Below are 16,607 nucleotides of genomic sequence, written 5' to 3'. Positions count from 1 at the left end.
TCCTAGACTTCCAAGTGGGCACAGCAATGTATGATTGCTGGGCCAAATTGGGAAAAGAGGGGAAAAATTATATGAACAAGTTATTTTAAAAAGCACAAAATTGCTGTATTTTCCTGTGATAGCCCTATTATTGTTATAAATTATACAACTTGGTATTTAGGAGGATACAGCAAACATCCGTTTCTTAATATCAGGTGTGTTTTTAGTCACTTCTTATTTTTGCTGTATCAAAAATATTGAGAATCAAGCACCACTGAATCCTATTACACCTACTAAGGAATCAATACACTCCTGCATGCCTCGTAAACAGCTTTAAATATTGTGATATATTCTTGTGCTTTTGCCATATTGTCCACAAGGAGAAGGAGGTGAACGTACAGAAGAATGAACTTTTATACATAACAGAGAGAGAGAGAGAGAGAGAGAGGAAGAAAGAATAAGGGAGAGAGCGAGAAGAGGCCCAAGAATGTGAACTAGACCCTGTCTGGACAACGATACTGACACACACACACACACACACACATACAGACTCTTCTCTTCAGCTGTCGTGCTACTGTCCATCTGTCCGTTCATCCTGTTTCTGTCCTGCGTGTGTTCTGTGTCCAGTGTTCTGTTCTTCAACCCCCACTCTGTCTCTCTCTCTCTCTCCCTCTTTATTTCTCTCTCTCACACAAAAAAGAAGCCCCAGGGCTTTTTACTTTGTTACTGTGCATGTTACAGGATGTCTCCAGCAGATGCCCTCTCTCTTTTTTCTCTCTCTACTCACAAACACACATGCACACACACACACACACACACACACATACATATATATATACACACACACACAGACAGGCGCCTTAACAGGTGCAGAATGCTTTCTGAGGTCTTCCCAGTTAAATGGAAAAGGCAGTTCCCTGTTGGGATCCCAGCAGATTTGTATGGTAATCCTATGAGAGGGCGGTGTGGCTCTGTTCAGAAGAGCACTGCTAAATTAGGTTCAGTTTTTTGCACTTTTCAGATCTTAGGAACGCACAGCAGATGAAGAGGGATGGCTTGTTCTAGATCAGCACTTTTGTTCTGAGTCACTCAGTTCTCATGGGCTGTGGGCTCCAAACGCATGCTAATCATTAATCAGCTGCTATTGTTTGGGTTCTCAGAGGAGCTTGGGAAGGCCTAGAGGACACAGCCACATGAAAGTAGCATCCAACAGCAGTCTACATGACATGACCAAGCCCCCCACAACAGCATCATATTGAATTTCATAGTAGTGGCTCGGTTTGAAGTTGCTGTAACACGCCCACAAATGAGGATGGACAAGCTGGTAAAAATTACATTACGTTTTGGCCAAGAGATGTAATTTATGTTGTTGGTTTTTTTTCAAAATTTTGTTTTCTTGCACCAAAACACAGGCATAATTCATGTTTACATACCATTTCCTATCTCTGTTATCCATTACAATCAAACAGGCTGTTTGTTTTTACTGTGCCTTTAAGAGTTTTAGCCTCATTCACCAATGTCTTTCTAACATTTTTCTTAAACTTCTTTTTGAGAAAAGTCCTAACAAAACTCTGTTAGATTTATGATGTTTTTTTAAACCACACCATAATTCTAAGCTCCGTCCTTATAAATAAAACAAATCCCAAATAAGAAAAAAATTGGTAAATGTCAGAATCCTGATGAAAACTGTAAGCAAGTGAGTTTAAAAAAGAATTGTTTTCTTAAGAATGATTGACGAATAAGACCCATTGATCCTGAAATTGCTTACATTCATCACAAACCCAGAACCAATAATAAAGAATGTCATTATTTTTGTTAATGAAAAAAGATGGTGACTTTACAGGAGAATGCAAAAATGTGCTTAACTCTGAATGGAAGTCAATGTTAAATAATTTTATTCCACATATTTTAGAGCATTTCTATTGGTCCATTTATTCAATTTTGTTACACGGTGTACAGAGCAGCTACAGAATTCAAACCATGGAGAAAACTAAGATATGTCAAAATTGGGGATTCATGTTTTTTCATCGGACAGCAGCGATATACTTTTCCAACATTTACATTTTCCATTTCAACCTTGTTGTCATTCCTTCTCATCACAGACATTTTGAGGCAAGAACAAAATGTAATTCCTCCAGGACATGGTGTAACGTTTAACATGATACAGACATTAAATACAACAGATACAGGCAACAGATTCAACAAAACACTTCACAATAAAATAGGGCTGGTGAACGGAGCCAGGAGTTAAACACTTACTAAATATGGACATTAACAGGTGTTAATCAGGCATTGACTGAGCAAGGGGAAAAAAAGGCCCAAAAATCTGTCTCTCCAGGACTGGGGTGTCTGTCCCTGTGATGGACTAGAATAGACCATGCAAAACACAAAACAATAGACTATGCAATTAACCAGCAAAAGCTAAGTGTATCATATTTGAGACCCACACAACACCATTAAATACAATTTATCTTGCATCAACAAAAAAATCTGACGTTTTCTGCTTCCTGGAGGATTAGCCATGCACTGCATGCACATACAGATTTCTAAGGTAAATTAATGACTTACATTGTTAAAGGTCGACTCAATAATTTCCAGACATATCAAATATAATTCAAAATAAAATATACATATGTGCTATTTAAGTGCTTTAAGTCACATTTTTAAGATTTTGAATTTTCTGGCAGTTATTTATGAATTTATATGAATATATGTATTTGATCATTTGAGCTTTAAATGTTTAAGCGCAGGATAAAGACTAGACGGCACAGTGGATTACAGGGAGGGGGTTATCAGAGTTCAGAGTGTAGCTGAAGGACATTTCTGACCTAAACTGCAACTCAGCTAAATTCATATGCTAAATCATCCTGCTGTAAATAATCCGAAGCTGTGTGACACTTCCTTGGCTTCCTCAACCTATATTTTTACCCAGTGGTGTGTGTTTTCCTGATCGGCTCATTAGCAGGTGTTTGTGACGAACAGCAGAGCTCAGTACAGACGGCTGCTGTCCCCTGGGCTTCTTAAAATTTGATGCAACACCAGTGTTTAATGGCTGCTAATTAGCATTAGCCAAAAAACGTCTGTCGCTGCTATAACAGAAGCCATTAAAACTCACAGTCTCGCCACATGTTATGTATGTGTGTGTGTGTGTGTGCAAGCGCTCGCATGTGTATGTGGTGGGTGGCAGTTAGCTGTGCAGCTACTACAGTCAACTCATTAAGGCACTCTAGGGAGCTGTGAATATGTTCAATACATCTGTAAAATTAGCACATCCGTTAGTGCTACTGGATTGGAGACTTGATTTTTCATAATTTCTCCTTCTTTTCTGATTCATTCATCTGATGTGTAAGGCAAGGTGACTCGATTTCCAAATTCTCCAGCCACGATGCACACAGGCATACTGGCTTTTTTTCATGCAGCAGAACAGCAAGCAGGCAACTAGTGCTTCCTGGGAATTAATGTTTGTGGACACCCCTTCTAATTAATGCATTCAGCTATTTCAGTACAGATATTTTAATGGACACACACATCTTGTCTAGTCCCTGTAGAAAACTATTGAGCCTATTCTTTGCCTAACTGTGTTCTCTGGAATGATGGTGCTCCATCCAATACTTTTGGGATGAGTTGAGGATGAGGTGGGGTGGTGATCATCCATCATTCTGACCTCATTAATGCTCTTGTCACTTAATGCAATCAAATCCTGACAGCAGTGCTCCAAAATCTAGCCTTCTTTCCTGGACAGTAGAAACAGCTACTCCAACAAAAGAGAATAAACTCTTTTTTAATATCCTTGATTTCGGAAGAAACGATGAATGAGCAGATGTCCCAATACTTATAGTGTCTATATAGTGTATTTGCTTATTACAATTTGATTGATAACAAAAGTCTTATATTTTTAAACGGCCAGACAGCAAATTGTCCAATCAGCACTGTTCTGTTCCAGTGGTGTTAAGGCAGATGCAGCGAGCTTTTTAATTGGTTAAGCTTGCACAAGCAGAACTGAAGACCTAAATGCAACATAATGAGACATTAAGAGAAGAATTAACCAATCAATCACACTCTCGCTTACAGTTTCATGAGTAAACAAGTCACCCAAGGCCTTCTGGAGCTTCTAGATACATCACTGACTGTGAATGCAAGCTGTCTGTAGCTTAACCAAGTTCCAGACAGTTTTTAGAAATGAAAAACAGGAGTAGCAGCTCTGTGCTCTGAAAGAATCACTGTAACTATTGCTATGTCAACGTTAATGTCTGTTACAAGCTTCAAATAAGGCGTAATGAATATTTTACAAGCTGAACATTCCTGTGTTCAATCTAGAACGACCAAAAACAGAAATTCCATTGCACTGCGGTGAGCTGAGCGCTAACATACTCCTAGAATCCCACAGGGGGGGTTAATAGTTTTGACCCCAACTGAAGGCCTAGGTGTAATAGTCTAATGGTTCAACACTGCTGTATACTGTATATCTGTCAAATGCATTATTTAAGCTAAGCCTTATTAATATCTATTAGCTTCTGTGCTAATTAACAATTTGTGAACTTAATCTTTGTGCTTCACAAAGCCTAAACAAACCTACACCAAAGACCTGGAAATATAAGATGTATCAGACAGTACAGCTTAGGGGTGTAACCATAATGGCTTGGTTTTTACCGCAGTTTAGACCTCAAGGTTCGGTATGAGTATGGCACTTATTCATTTTATTCATAGAGAAAATTGTACAAATCACAGTTTCCTCCATCTAGTGCTGTATAGTCCCTCTGAGGTAGTGAATACAGCCTGTAGAGTGTTAATTAAGCAGTAAACCACTACAGTTACCACAATACCATGCAAATCTGATGGCTTACAACTTAAGGTTTCAGGGTGGCACGTGCACATGTGAAATTACCGTATTTAACCCAAAAGCACATACTGTATATCTCTGTACGACCCCCCGGCGTTTAGGTACAAATACACATACCGTTACACTCCAAACACAGCTAGGTATTTACATTGACAGTGATGTCTTTCACATATAATTATTTAAGTAGAAGAATATTATAATTCCACAAATAATCCTGTGTTAAATAGAGTTGAAATAACTAGCTGGGGAGGAAGACAACATCATCATTCTTTCTATGTAATGCACAATATTTCCCTATATACCCTTTGTTTCCTGTGACAATGTTTTTGACCATGAATTGTTAGAGTTCACACGGCTCTTCTTCAGAATAAGGAAGCATCAGGGTCATTCAGCCTGTAGCACCTCATGATACAGAATGTTAGTAGTCTTGTCAAAGGACTCTGATCCTGAGACTTTAGCTCTCACTTCTGGGAACTAACTGAAAGATCCATCTCTGACCACCTCCAGCTCTGATTTGAGTGATCTGATTGCACTCCAATCATAGTGGTCACACCTGGTTTTTCATGCGGTCAAGTGAAATCCGAATGTGATGGGATTGCCAACAACATGTTGATGCAAGATGTAAACAGCCTAAAAGGGCTCTGTGCCAGTTCTCATTAGCTTGAATCTTATTAGGATTTTGGCCAACACTTGTAAAGCAGTTACTACAAAAAAGACACATTTGTGGGTGGAGCATGAAAAGGTCAATTTAGGAAGATCGTGGATGTTGTAACATTACTTTACGAAGTGCGGACCATGCTCACTTTTCTGAGGCAAGAAAGGGGGAAAATTCGGGCTGGAGTCCTGGGCCGCTTCGAGCTGATGGGAACCAAAGCCAGACCCCCCCTTACCAGGCACAGGTTGAGCATAATTTGGACCATCAGGATGGTATAATGTGTGTATATAACCATTTTTGGTTCCATATAGAACCATTTTCATAAAAATTGGCTATTCTATGGCATCACTCAAAAAACCCTTAGTTTTTTTTAGTTTTTTATGAGTGTGTATGTATCCTTGGTACTATGGAGGATGTACTACTTAGGTCACATTTAAAAAGGTTATTCAATGAAATATAGAGAGTACAGTAGGGAATAACACTTCCAGTCTGACAGGATGCCTTCAGAGGTCACGTGGAGTGCATGTTTCTTATTGTCAGATCAGTTTGGCGGCACAAGGGGCCTACTCAAATTAGGCTGATCGGTGTATACTGATTTCACATAACAGCACATTTCATTTTCAAATGGAGCGCCTGTACCTATTTAAAGTAGATAGCTTGCTTTGTATTGAGCTGTCTGCTAGCTTCTTTGGCCCATCCTGACACCTCACAGTCCCTGTTTGCGTTCCATTCCTATTTGCATGGGCCTGTAGGCTTCTATTAGTGAACCATGAGGCAGGTCGGATAGTGGCAACAGTGATTAATGGCCACACTAGCCACTTCAGTGCAAAGCCATGGCTGCTGTAAACGTTTTGAAACGATCGTGCTGAAGACCCTTTGGCAATACGGGTACAAGCACAAGCACAGACACTTCGAATGGCTACAGTGTCGGTATCAAAAGCGTAGCACAATTTGAGGCTGTGTGAAGTAAGGCTTGTAGCCCAAGGCTATGGAGAAGATTTCCCTCAGGTAAACTGCACTGTACATGCTGAGCCTCAGTCAACAGGATCAACTGCAATAGCAATTTTTCTTCCCTCTTCTTGCCCGTCCTTTCCATCCTCCGCTGCTCTTTGGGACCCGCAGGGGAATGGAAGGATGGATGAAGGGATGTCAGAGGAAGGGGAAGGGGGTGAAAGGGTGTTTAATTTTTAAAAGCGTTCCATCTGCTTCGCTGCTTCTCTAAGCATGACCTGAGGCTCAACCACCGTTCTACATGAAGAGCACTCACGATAGCCGTCAGTCTTTCCCTCTCTCGCTCTGTTCGGCATGCTCCTGCACTCTCTTTGTATTCCTTTTCTGCTGTTTGTGTACTTTTCTGCCACTTTTCATTGTTTTTAATATCGTTCTGACATCCACCTCTCTGTGCCATTCTTTCTCTCTTCTCTTTACATTGCTGACTAATTCAGCTCTGCTTCAGTCTACAACCAGTAGACGGGCATATGTCTGTAATCAGGGGAAGACAGCCTTAGGGTGATAAAGAATGTATAGAAAAAAAAACACAGCTTAATACATTCACATTCAGAACCCTACTCCCTTAGTTGTGATAGAATTTAGTGTGTGAGCTGCTGCATTCTTTTTGGGGGTATTAAAAAAAGTTAGACCCCCACTTAGGCCTCCGCCTACAATTGGGAAGTGGAACTTACATGCTAAACGCTTACATGCTTTTCTGGACAAGCTGAGAAATTCAGAGCAGTCCTCACAACAGATTTGTTGTATCAGTAGATGCTACAGGTGTTGATGAGATTGGGAGGGCCAGGTCAACACCCTGAACCCTTCATCATGATCCTCAAAGCATTCCTGAACAGTATGTTCAGTGTGGCAGGGCGCATTATCCTTCTGAATGAGGGAATTGCCAACAGGTGTACGTATATCCACAGTGATGTTTAGGTAGAAAACGTGTCAAATTGATGGCTACATGAATGCAGAGATCCTAGGTTGTCCAGCAGAACATTTGCCAGAACATCACACTGCCTCCACATGCTTGTCTTCATCTCACAGTGCATCCTTGTGCCATCACTACCCTAGATAAACACTGTCTACACACCTGGCCGTCCACATACTTACATGTGATGTAAAAGAAAAATGAGACTCTGTGAACCAGGTGACCTTCCTTTGCTTCAAGGTCCTGCCCCAATGCTCATGTGTTAAATGTTGTGACACATTCCTCCTATAACCATCACTGATTCTTATACCAGAGTAGCTTTACTATTGGTTTGACCCGGACTGGCTAGCCTTTGTTGTCATCATTCATCAGTGAGCCTTGGGTTCCTGGCGCCAGTTCATGATTTATCCTTCCTTGGACAACTGTCAGTAGATACTCACCACTACTCACTGGAAACCCCATAAGCTTTTCCATTTCAGAGATGGACCAACCCGGTCGTATGGACATAGGTCAGGTCTTTACACTTTTTGGCAATTTCTCCCATGTCCGACACATCAACTATTGAAACCAACTGTAGACTTGCTGTCTAATACATTCCAGACCATATTTACCAGACAGCAGTATTCACTTCATCTGGGCAAGTATTCATAACAGGGTTGTGGGTTTGATTCCCGGGCTTGGCAAGCTGCCACTGTTGGGCCTTTGAGCAAGACCCTTTACCCTCTCTGCTCCCCGGGCGTTCACTAGTTCACTAGTGTGTGTGTGTATGTGTTCACTACCACAGATGGGTTAAATGCGGAGGACACATTTCGCTGTACACTGTACAGTGACAAATACGTGCACCTTTATCTTGAATGGTCCTGATGTTTTGGCTCATAGGTCTAGACTGAACAGCAACTCAAAGGAATTCTTATTGGTAGACACTTTGTGGTGGACAGTGTTTCTATATAGGGCCTGTTGGTGGACAGAGTTTCTACATAGGGCATGTTGGTGGACAGTGTTTCTACATAGGGCCTATGTAACAGTATTAAGGCCTGTTTATTACGTTGGGAGAGGGAGGCTGTGCAGCGATATGATGTCACAGAGTGGCAGACAAGAACAAATAATTGAATAAATAATTAAATAAATAGACAGGCATTGTATGGGGTGCAGCAGAGCACTGTTGTGGCGCTGCATTGGCACAGTGCTGCAGTGATCCAGACACAAAACGGAACCACGCAACTCAAAGGGCCCTCTCTGCATTCCGGAACCGTTTCCATGGCTCCCCACAATTGACAACAGATTGAGGGGTTAGTGGGAAAATGGGGCGTTTGTGTGGCACGCTGAATGTAGTAATGATTGCAGTTAAACTGCTGGGAGAGGAGGGGGTAGGGTGGGCGCGGGGGCGAGTCTAGCTTGAGAGAATCGTTGTTAGGTGAAAACAGAATAGAATCATGAGCTCAAATGCTTTTAAAGAACCATGAGAAAGTGCCGAGTGTGCAAGGATGAAGCCATTCTCAAATGATAGAGAATGGTAAAGAGTAATGGTATAAGGGCTGGGAAGTGCCAACTAGTGTACAATATGATACTCATTTCAACACCAAGTGTTATGAGAGATGAACATTAGAGGCCTTATGATTGGGCCCAGTGGGCCTAGGCAAAATTTTTACTCGCTCACACAGATGTGCAAATGCTCACACACAGCTTGTCTCGTCCCTATAGAGAAGTATTGCCAATAGAATAGGACTCTCTGGATGAGATAAACATGAAAGTTTGGAACCACTGCCATTGAGCAGTGAAACTGTGTTCTCTGGAATGATGGTGCTCCAGTTGGGGAGTTGGGGATGAGGTTGGGTGGTGATCCTCACAGCACTGTTTCAAGTTCTAGTTGAAAGCCTTCCCTGGACAGTAGAGACAGTTGCTCCAACAAAAGCAGGAATTTATATTCCTTTGATTTTGAAAGAAATGATCGGGTGTCCCAATACTTTTGTCCATATTGTGCAGGAACATCATCCACATTGCCTTGCCTAGTCTACAACCCTGGAGAGTTTAGATATAACTAACCTGGATCTATCATTCAGATGAAGAACTTTATTACATGGATCAAATTTGTTAGATTAGGGTTGGAGATACATTTCTCCAGGGTGGTAGATGTTGAGGACCAGGTTTGGGGACATCTAGCACTGGGGTGAGAGGATGGAAGGATGAATAGATGGATGGATAGATATACACATGATCTGTACAGATGATCTGTGGTTTAATGGTTCAATATCAAGGCTAATATAAAATAAAAAAAAAAAAAACTAGTACTATTTCTAGGTATGATGAGGGAGCTATAGAGGTTCAGGTTTTAAACATCATAATCTATACAACATATGTCCTGCTGAGTGTATACAGACCTTTCGCTACTGGTAGAAGGATGAAATGTGTATGAGACAGACAAAATAGGGCAAGATCGCTAAATCTTTCATGATGTCAGACATGCGAAGTGCTAACTCTTCCTTCCTTCCCGTCTTCTCTCTTTCTGTCTTTCTCTCTAGTGGTAAGGGTGGATGGGGGTCCTCAGCCTGACCCTTCTCCACCACAGGCCTGAAGGGCAAGAACGTCATCAAGTGGAGGAGGTAGAAGGGAGGCGAGGAAGGAGCAAGAAGAGACCAGACTTGTGGCCATGAGACCAGACTTAAGCTCCAGCGACACCCAGTATGGACATCACACAGATGCTCTGGATCATCTGGGCTTAGAGAACGGCTCCAAACCACTTCTGCATAATTACCACCATGTTAGCCACAAACTTGAAGGTCATTGCCTTGCAAGGCTGAATCCCAGCTCAGATCACACCCGTAGCCAACATCAGAAGTGACCATTTGATCTGAACTTAGGCTTCAGACACTTTTCACAACACCTGAGCTCCTTTGATGTTTGAGATGACGAGATACAGGCATCTAAAGGTATAGTTTATTCCACACCACCAACCAAATCCAAATGGCCTTATAGCATTCCTTAATGTCTATTAAAAAGCTTTGAAGATGTATAGTCTGCCATACATGTATGTAAAACCACGTGTTCATGTTTTCCAATAACAAGGTAATCCACCAGGTAATCCTCATGGACACTTATAGCACTAACACGAAGCAGCACCGCGAGTTCTAAAGCCAGTCTCAGCTCCAAGAAAGACTGAAGTGTTGAAGGTGAAACTCTGTACTGACTGTAGCTACTAGCCCTTTAGGATCCTGTTGAACTCTCTGATGAACTCCTGGACCTGTCTCTGGAGACAAAAGCTGGCCTGATGTGGACCTGTTGTTAGAATGCCTCAAATGAACAACCACGCTATCCTTCCTCATTTTGGTTTCTAGTCTTTGTTCCTGACATGCCCACAAAAAAAGAAGAAAAGACACGGTCAGATTCTTCCATTCAGGGTGCTTCATGGAGTGTGGAAAGGTTGCAGGAGCTGCCCTTTAGGACGAGAACTTGTGAGCAGTGCTGTTTTTTAGGCCTAATGGTGGTTTTGTTCGCAGAAAAGCTGATCCAGGAACAGCAAGTGTATGCGACATCTCGAAAGGTGACATTTGCCGACCTTTACTTTTGTAATGACTCAGATCTATACTTAGCACTCTCTCTCTCTCTCACTCCCTCTCTCTCTGCAGATACCTTTTCCTGATAAACCCACATACAGTGTCCGTTTCCCAACACATGCTTATATATAGAGAGACACACACATACACACACTCGCGCACGCAATGCATCATGTTTCCTGTTCTTCTTCCTCACCTCATCCAGGTTTATGTTTCGGTGCATGATCATTGCTCACAGATGCTCGCCTCTCAGGTCTAAGCAATGAAGCTGTTATAGCTTAGCAGCGGCGCGGTGCAGTGCTCCGCAGCAGTGCGAACTGGCCAAGTCTTAAGCCTGTCGGACACAGGAGACCACTCGACCTTCATATAGTCACTCTCCTTCTTCTGTATCACGCACAAACACACACACACACACACACACACACACACACAGAGGGGTGTGATGATTCACAGAATTCACAACTTGGTTTAATTTGCGATTTTGGTTTAATTTTTTTTAATACAGCAAAAAATTATTAGAACATTCATTGTTATAAAAGTACAGTAAAGTGCTCATGGCACAGTAAAGATTATTGAATCACTGATCCAATCAGATTGGCTTCTGAGCCAGAGATGTTCTTAAAGAGTAGATCCACCCTCAATATCAATGGATCTCCTGCCCTCTCAGCAACTTTTGGAGGTTCTTCAATTTGAAACTGTGGAGGAGCCTCTTAAGGTGCTTTAAGGGACCTTCAAGAAAAGGTTCTTAGAAGATCCCTCTCTTAAGGACGAAAGACAAAGAACTAAAGTTTATTTTAGCAAGATGAAGTTTGGGATTCCTTAGTATGAAATATTAAAATCTTGAATTTGAATTGAGGTTCCTTTAGACTGCTATATTTCAAAATCCAAGTACTGAGGAACTTCTTGAACCTTTTCCTGAAGGTTTCTTAAAGCACCTAAGAGGTTTCTCCACAGTTTGACATTGAAGAACCTCCAAGGATCCTGTCCTTTTAACTTCACCTTTTTCACAAATAAAGTAGCCTAAAGATCCTAAAGAACCAGATTTTATACCGAGGGACCATACAGGCACCTGTAAGAGTACTTAGAAACATTTGAGTTCTTGAGCACTAGAGAACTTGCTGGTAATTGTGCATGAGCTAATACGTTACACTCTAATCAAAAGTGGTTCTTTATAATGTTGAAAAGGGTTTCTATGTCTAATAATAGTAACAGCAGTAGATTTTGCTGCAACTTTGAACCATTTTAAAGGTTCTTCAAAAAAACATATTATATATGTTTTCCCCTATAGAGAAGCATGTAGGAAAAGAACAGTTTAACCCGAAAAGCAAAGTGGTGAGTGATTCGCAAGTTGATTGGATGGCAGAGAGTGGACTGGGTTATCTTTACTAATGAACCCTTGAAGAACCCTTGTTATAAGGTCCTATCCATGAGCAAAAACCCCTAGCCACTCGTCTAACAGCTTGCTTGAGAGATTACATTTCCCCCCTGGAATTGAATTCTGAGGTCTAGAGCAAGAGCATTTTCCCCTTTATTTCTCCAGTCTGTCGAGCAAATTGTTTGATGCCACAAGCATTTTAACTCAAGAGCCATGCCTCGGACAAAACAATATGCCACAATGTATTGTTACACTCTTATACACACTTAGAGGCTCATCTCCACGGCAATTCCCAGCCTGATATCCTGTGATTCATCCTCACACTTCTATCTACTCTATCTCACCACGTCTGGCTCATATTCCTCCCGCCATATGTGCCTCTTCTCCTCTCTCACCATTTCTCCTCAAAGCAAACTAAATCCAGGCCATTGGGTAAATGATTCATGCCATGGCTGCTGAATGGGCCACATGTGGTAGACTGTGGTCCATTAGAAGCTCTAATGCGGTCGGCTTCCATGGCCAGCTCAGCATCAGTGTGCTAGCACTGGTCATGTTCTTCATAAGGAAGAGAAAGTGCCATGTCACTATACTGGAAATGATGTCATCAGAAAAGGATAGCTAAGAAAGTTGACAACCGCATCAGAGATTAATGCCTGAGCTTGAACAGTCCAGTTTAGTATGCGTGCAGACCAGCACACACATTCAGTACACGCACCACAACGGAAGAACCCAAATCAGCTCATTTCACCTGCTGTTTTCCTTGGATTGCGTCCATACTTAATTAAGCTAATGAGCAGAATTATGGGCCTGTGTAGAGAGTCATTCAGCAAACCATACACACACATGCACACACACACACACACACACACACACACTCAGTATCAGTTTTTAATGTGTCTGCTGCATGGCTTCATAGTGAAAATGAGCAGCATTAGGCCATATTTCGCTCCATAATCTCAGGAGCTAATAGTCTAGCTCACCGCTCTCAGGTCACAGGGGACAAAACTAAGTTCACATTACAAGCCTTACTGCTCTATTTTGGTTTTCGATTTTTTGATCAGATCAGATCTGATCTAGTGTGAATGCACCTCTGCCCTCCGCACACATTTTATCATTAGCCGCTATTTCTAGCTACTGCTAACAGACCACCCACACTGGGTGATGGTAATACGTGCATGCTTAGTTACTTTTATGTAAAAAAAAAAAACACACACACACACACAAAAAATCAGATTTGATTGTACTCAACTGCGTGGTCACATATTAGGTCTTTTGCAAATGTTTGCACTCTGGTTACATTAGCATTAAAAATATGTTGTTGATTTTCTGACTACGTAACTAAACATATCCCCTACACGAAGCAAACCTAAATATGGTTTTGCTTCTTGAAATATAAATATTTTTGTTTACTTGGTTAATATAATAGGAAAATGTCCATTTCTGAACTAGCATGTTACATTTTTACTCTCAACAAAACATGCTGTTTGACACAGGGTGCTCAAACTTTTGCATAGGACTGTAAGTAGGCCACTAAAAGCATATATAAATGCGGTTCATATCTGCATCAAAATTCATCCAATTTTTGTGTTCACACAGCTCTGACAGAATCTGATCTGTGCCAGATGTGTCAGTTCTGTAATGTGAACATAGCCAAAGTGAGGAACAGTGGGATTCCAAACTGCAATAAAATCACCACAGTGTTGATCAAACCTTCACTTTAAAATAATGCAGTATTATTTCTTTTTCTCTTCTATTTCATTTTTACTTAGACTTATGAAAAGTTGTAAATGGGCTATGCTAACATGCTAACACGACTGCTAACCGCAATTATAAATAAACTTTGCTTACTCTGGGCCCGGACCAGTTGCAGGACGCGCAATGGTCATATATTACTTTTACAGATCCTGGTCCATCTGGTCCATAGCCATGTTGCTTTGTTCTGCTGTAACATTTCAGTTGGCTAATATGAGCCATTGCTTGGCATTGGTTAAACTGAGGTCTATATATTATGCTTTAACTTCCCCTCCTGTGTTTGGCAGAGCAACAGAGGGACCTGTTACCCTGCATTATACTTCAGGCCTCCCCTCCACTACACCGGGAATATTCCATTAAAGCATTCTGTGAAGCATATCATTGGTCTCCATAGCTAGCCAGAAATCGCAGTCATGGGGAATGCTGAAGATGTTTGTATGGGTTGGATATACTAGCTGTGTGATACTGGTACATTTTCATATGGTTATAGAGATGGGAGAGAGAGAGAGAAGGAGGATGCATTGACATTACAAGCGAGGTTCAAATTTTGTTTGTAAATTGTCCACACCTCTCATTAACGCCATTAAAAAATCCAGATTTTATCAGATCACATAGATCTTGTATGAAAGGTTTTGTTCACACAGCAGGGAAAATCAGATTCTGAAAAATGTTCCAAGTTAGAGGTCACTGAATTTAGCTTGTACATTCATACCCTTCACATTCCTTTGTGCATTCACATTGCAGATTTAATGTGATTTAAATCGGATTTGAAACCGAATCTGAACCAGATTGGAAAACATCCGATTTCATGTGGCTTTTTTTTTTTTCTCTCTTCAAAACGGATATGCCTAAAAACACCTGCATTTAAGCTGCCTGGAGAAAGCCAAAGTGGGTCTAATCTGAAAAAAAAATCACATTTATGTGTTCACACTGCTCTAAAAAAATCTGTCACATTCAGGCAAGAAGCTGGATTCGCCCTACAGAAACAGAGAGAGTGAGAAAGAGAGACTTCGTGGGTGCCTAGATACGATCTATGTTCTTGAATAGGTTTTGTAATGTGGTGAAAAGAAGCTAAAACAGAAATCACTTAAATTAGCAAACGAATTTCCCTCTCTGAGCTGTGCCAGCAGCACTGTAAAGCACTTTTGCTCATCGCAAACAGGCAGTCCTCATCACTCAATATCTGGCAACTTCAACCCTTCGTATCTGTGCATCGTCCGACGAAGAGAACAGAATGTACGCAAGCCCATTTATCAGTGTTCATATGCAAAATGTTTTGCGCTAACTTTGTCCCATCTCTAACTTTGTCCCATCTCTAACTTTGTCCCATTTTCAGTTCTGTTGTAGCTTTTAACCACATTCCTCTTCTTCTATAGGGAAACTATGCTTTGTGTCTTTAATAGAATTATCTTTTGAGAGCAGTATTTTCTAAAGACAGTTTACTTTTGTAGCATTTAAATAGATGGAATTAGTACACTCAAAGAGTGTCCAGCACCATAAAGTGCCTGTGGACTACATCAGTTGTCTTTGAGCTACTTTCAGAGAGTTCAGTTTTGCATCGTTTCCTTTGGTTTCGGTTAGTGTTCGTTTTCCTTTTCGTTCGCTTGATATCTACTGTGGATAAAATGTATGTCATTTTATTTAGTCGAGAGAAGATGTTGATGGATTTGATGAAGGACATTAATGTCATTATCCAGGTAATCTGCATCCAGGTTAATGTTCATCCACTGTTCTGTGTTTGACTGAAGTGTGTTTAAACATTCACATGGACACGTAACTATATATTCTCTCTGTGACCCGGCAGGGGATAAGACGCTGAAGCAACAAATGTCAATTACTGTCACTTTCCCATCACATTATACCATACTATGCATTTAACGACCGACACGGATTGAACACAAAGAGGTTTCTACCATGGGTATTACATATCCTATAGAAGTGAGTATCTGGTATAGTTTTATGTTCAGCAAGCCATAAGAGATCCTTTTACGCCCCTGCTTCAGACGGACACAGAGACTGAGACACCTTTAATATGCCATATGTTTAAATGAGCATTTCCACAGCAAACTGTCCCTCTCGCTCCCTGCCCCAACAGTAGGGATGAATGTTATCTGTACTTAGCCCATACTTTACAATGCATTGTGTAAATGTGACAAAATTTCCTAAAGTTGGTATGACAGTACACTTATGTAAATTACAAATGAAATAAATTAGTAATCTAATAGAATAAAACCAAATATAATTGACCCTGTCTCATCTGCCTCCTTCCTTTTTCACAACTCATATTCATTCATTCATTCAATCAGGGGAACCTTGGCTTTTAGGCCTTTGGATAAGGCCTAATGGTTTTGGGGAATTAAAAAAAAAAATCCCAGGTACATTTTTATTAGTAAGATTTTATTTAAAAGAATTGTATTTGTTTAAAAACACAGCAAGTCGTTCAGTACTAGTCTTATTCCATTTTTACATGATTGGCAAAAAATATGTGAACCGCTAAACCGCAATTTGTCCAATCAGGGTATTTTCTTAGCAAT

General features: G+C 40.9%; 1 protein-coding gene across 1 annotated transcript in view; it reads left to right on the top strand.

The window, feature by feature from the left end:
* ngfra (nerve growth factor receptor a (TNFR superfamily, member 16)) overlaps window positions 1-16,324 on the top strand; it is a 55,740-nt gene extending 39,416 nt beyond the window's left edge. Inside the window, exon 6 of the mRNA XM_072694109.1 lies at window positions 9,915-16,324. Coding sequence (XP_072550210.1) covers window positions 9,915-9,967 — 53 coding nt within the window. The 3' untranslated portion in view covers window positions 9,968-16,324. The remainder of the gene's footprint in view (window positions 1-9,914) is intronic.
* Window positions 16,325-16,607: the final 283 nt, after the last annotated feature.

This window comes from Salminus brasiliensis, chromosome 12 (assembly GCF_030463535.1).
Source record: "Salminus brasiliensis chromosome 12, fSalBra1.hap2, whole genome shotgun sequence".
Classification (NCBI taxonomy): domain Eukaryota; kingdom Metazoa; phylum Chordata; class Actinopteri; order Characiformes; family Bryconidae; genus Salminus; species Salminus brasiliensis.
Note: the sequence above shows the minus strand (reverse complement) of the source record. Positions and strands in the feature narration are given on the sequence as shown.